The 2,605-nt window shown below is 34.7% G+C and overlaps 1 protein-coding gene across 1 annotated transcript; it reads left to right on the top strand.

The window, feature by feature from the left end:
- Positions 1 to 451: 451 nt before the first annotated feature.
- On the top strand, positions 452 to 1,831 carry LOC308499848 (serum response factor-binding protein 1-like). Its single transcript, XM_081053713.1, has one exon. It carries the CDS (start codon positions 491 to 493, stop codon positions 1,775 to 1,777), a length of 1,287 nt encoding a protein of 428 aa, XP_080909839.1. The 5' UTR covers positions 452 to 490; the 3' UTR covers positions 1,778 to 1,831.
- The last annotated feature ends 774 nt before the right edge of the window (positions 1,832 to 2,605 follow it).

A 2,605-nucleotide genomic window follows, 5' to 3' on the forward strand; every position in this document is an offset into this window, starting at 1 on the left:
TGCCATCGTATTACCCTTGATGTCCTGAATATCATCAAAATGTCTTCCTTTCAGTATTTCCTTTATCTGGGGGCCGGATCAGGTGAATAGGGAGGGTGTTCCAATACAGTTATTTGCTTACTGGCCAAAAACTGCCTCGCAGACAGTGCAGTGTGAGCTGGTGTATTATGGTGATGCAAGAGCCACGAATTGTTGGCGAAAAGTTCAGGTCGTCTGACTTTTTCACGCAGCCTTTTCAGCACTTTCAAATAGTAAACTTGGTTAACTGTTTGTCCAGTTGGTATAGATTTATAATGAATAATCCCTTTGATATTAAAAAAGGTTACCAACATCATTGCAACAAGTTCGTGAAGTTTATCCTGAAACCTTCATATATACAGTTACTAGTAGGTACTCAAACCACAAATGCAAAGACCTATTTGTATCAGGATAAAAAGTAATAAATACAGTTCGCGTGCCGGCTGCTGCAGACCCTCTTCCTAGACCTACCATGTCTCAACCAGGGACTTTGAACCTCAATAACGAGGTTGTGAAGATGAGAAAAGAAGTGAAGAGAATCCGAGTTTTGGTTATCCGAAAACTCGTCAGGAGTGTTGGCAGACTGAAGTCAAAAAAGGGTACCGAAGATGCACTGTTAAAAAACCAGAGACGGGCACAACGATTGCTGGAAGAAATCCATGCCATGAAGGAATTGAAACCTGATATAGTAACTAAATCTGCTCTTGGTGATGATATCAATTTTGAAAAAATCTGCAAAAAGCCTGATTCTACTGCAACTGAAAGAGCAATTGCCAGATTAGCGATGCACCCTCTTTTGAAGAAAAAAATAGATGTGCTAAAAGCTGCCGTCAAAGCCTTTAAAGATGCAAGACAGAATGATGCTGAAGTTAAGTCATCAAAGAAAGCTTCAGAAGAAAATCATTCCAAGGACACTTTGTGTTCAAATGATGATGCCATTAAGTTACAGCCTGAACGAATTAGTATCAGTGACCAAAAAGACAAAGAAACCAAAATATTGGCAAAGAAACCAATAAATAATTCAAAAGAAAAAATAGCCAAGATGGAACATAGACCCAAAGCAGTCAACATTACAAATTCTCCATCAAAGACTTCTGAAAAGGATTCTGTAGTTCCCTCTGAACCCCAAAAGATACCTGCTGACCCAGAAATCAAAGCGTTAAATCAAATCAAAAAAGAGAAAGAGTCTGATAGCTCACTTGGTGGTAACAGTGATGGAGAAGAATTACATGAAGAAGACAAGGAGTATTTTGATGATAGCACAGAAGAAAGGTTTTACAAACAATCTTCCATGTCTGAGGATAGTGATAGTGGTGATGATTTCTTCATTGGGAAAGTCAGACGGACACGAAAGAAGGAAAGTAGTTGCCATTCTTCAGCTTTGGAACAAAAACCCTCCAAAAAAGTGTTCCCTGAAGAAGATATACTTGAAACCCATCAGGATATAAGAAATGACAGAAACAAGCCAAGTACAGAAGTAAAGAAGTTTGAATCAGTGTTTTTCCATTCTTTATCTGGATCTAAAAGCTCTAAAAGGAGTTGCAGAGAACAGGCTCCAAAGAACAACACCCCAGGCTTTCAGCAAAATGAACCTGAGTTCAAGAATCAGTTTATTAAGACTGCACGTAGAGGACCTGAAAATATAAAACAGCAGTCATTGCTGCCTCTTCATCCTTCATGGGAAGCAAGCAGGAGGCGAAAAGAACAGCAGTCTAAAATCCCTGTGTTTCAGGGGAAAAAAATTACATTTGATGATTGATTAGTACTTTTTGTGAACTTCTCCATCCAAATTTTTTTTTTTCTTTCTTTCTTAACCAGCCCATTATTTAAACTCGTATTTGAGTATGTCTCTTTGGAGGGGGTATAGAAATAAGTTTGTTGTTGTCTTTATTTCTCTTTTTTAAGTGTGTTCAAATTATGTTTACTTAAGACTTCCACAAATCAACTACATAAGTTGAGTTTTAAGAAAATACCCGGACTACTCCTTTTACAAAAGGATTTTGAGATTATAACTCAGATTTCCTCATGTGTGCTTATCATGAAGTCATTTCACTCATTTAGGTTTACGTTTCTTTGCCTTGAAAATAAATGTCAAGATATATTTAAAATAGTAATGGAAAATATGAGGAAATTGTAGCTATTTAAAATAGATTATCTTTGCTAAAATTTATTCTTGTTAGCAAAACTAAGATTAAAATAGTAACATTCATTATATACAAGATAATAAATTATACAAATAAATACTATTTTTATTATAATTAAAAAAAAAAAAGTAATAAATACATACACATCGACACATACAAAATACAGACATCATAAATTTGTAAACCACACTCTTTTAATATATGTATATGCATTTGTATATATATACACACATGTATATAAATATGTGTGTATATGTATACTTTTTTACAACTATGTATTTACAACTCTATATTTATTAGGTGAAAGTTGATTCTAAAAGGGGAATTAAATTTACCTACTATTGAGTTAAATACTGTACAAAGATTATTTCACTGTGAATGCAATTTTCAAGTAAACCATCCATATTCCAAAATTATCTAACTCTTTCCTGCTCATCAGATAA

Source organism: Rhinolophus hipposideros (genome assembly GCF_964194185.1).
Source record: "Rhinolophus hipposideros genome assembly, chromosome: 7".
Taxonomy (NCBI): Eukaryota; Metazoa; Chordata; class Mammalia; order Chiroptera; family Rhinolophidae; genus Rhinolophus; species Rhinolophus hipposideros.